This window comes from Cyprinodon variegatus, unplaced genomic scaffold (assembly GCF_000732505.1).
Source record: "Cyprinodon variegatus isolate N-32 unplaced genomic scaffold, C_variegatus-1.0 Scaffold1653, whole genome shotgun sequence".
In the NCBI taxonomy this organism is placed as follows: domain Eukaryota; kingdom Metazoa; phylum Chordata; class Actinopteri; order Cyprinodontiformes; family Cyprinodontidae; genus Cyprinodon; species Cyprinodon variegatus.
Window position 1 is genome coordinate 87081 of NW_015152106.1, and position 1197 is coordinate 88277.

At 42.4% G+C, this 1197-nt stretch overlaps 1 protein-coding gene across 1 annotated transcript in view; it reads left to right on the forward strand.

The window, feature by feature from the left end:
• LOC107104216 (desmoglein-3-like) overlaps positions 1-784 on the forward strand; it is a 6913-nt gene extending 6129 nt beyond the window's left edge. The window contains exon 3 of the mRNA XM_015404160.1: positions 662-784. Coding sequence (XP_015259646.1) covers positions 662-733 — 72 coding nt within the window. The 3' untranslated portion in view covers positions 734-784. The remainder of the gene's footprint in view (positions 1-661) is intronic.
• The last annotated feature ends 413 nt before the right edge of the window (positions 785-1197 follow it).

Below are 1197 nucleotides of genomic sequence, written 5' to 3' on the forward strand. Positions count from 1 at the left end.
CCCCCCCCACACACACACACACACACACACACACACACAAGTCTCCTCGGATTATCAAAGAAAATTACTCCTCTGCCATGGCGTAGTAATATAACCAACCAGAGGGTGTCGCAATTCAGTATCATCAGCTAGTAGCTACTGTACTTGACAAATCTTAAGACAACTTGGCTTCAAACATTATCTTTCCCCCTTTAAATCTAAAATCAACTTTAAAAACAAAAGCAATAAACTAGAAATTTCTGACATCAGATGCATTGAAAGTACAAATTATTATAGGGCTTCATCAATGTTTATTGCCTTGCTTACTCTTCCTTTATCAATAGAAGAGGGCAAAAAGAGAAGAGAAAGTGTAAAGTTTCTTTACTCTTCAGGATGGATTGGAAAATGTCTATTCCCAGAATCACGAACATCCTATAAAACTGCAAATAGACAAAAGATTTCAATAAACTTATAAAAAAAAATTGATAATCGGCATCTGCACCGTTTCTCCCCATGTTAGCATTGTGGAACTTGCCTTTCAAAAATGATTTGGTGGAGAGCAGGTCTTGGCCTCCAGGGTGTACAGATGCCAGAATCGATACTACAAGGCCAAATGCGTTTATTTATACATGCCACAGTGTAAATACTCCACAAGTTTTTGTTTCTCTCTGTTATTTTCCAGGCTGTGGACTTCGAGGATGTAAAAAACCCTGAACCTAGGGCTAGAGGTGCGCAACAAGGCCCCCATGTTTGACGGATCTATTCCCAATGGTGGAGCTAGTATTGTTTTTGGAGGAGGTCCCAGTGGTGCCAGCGGTGCCAGCGGTGCCAGCAGCTCCTCTGGAAGCAGAGGAAGAATCCATGGCTTTTAAATTTTGTCTTGTCTTAGTCTCATTAATAAAAAAAATATTTTTCATTTTCGTCATATTTTTATTTTCTGGAAACAATTTTTGTGCGTCATTGTCTAATGATTGTCACATGAAAAAGGGGTGTTGATAAAATTAACACTGCTATGAGAAAAAGCAAAGAGAGTAGAACGTTAGAAGAGAGGGGCGGAGCTGTCCACCAACCACCACCTGGTGGTGAGCTGGATACGCTGGAAGAGGCGGAAGCCTGAAAGCCTCGGCAGGCCCAAACGTGTAGTGAGGGTCTGCTGGGAACGTCTGGTGGAACCCTCGGTCAGGGACGTGTTCAACTCCCACCTCCGGGAGCGCTTCT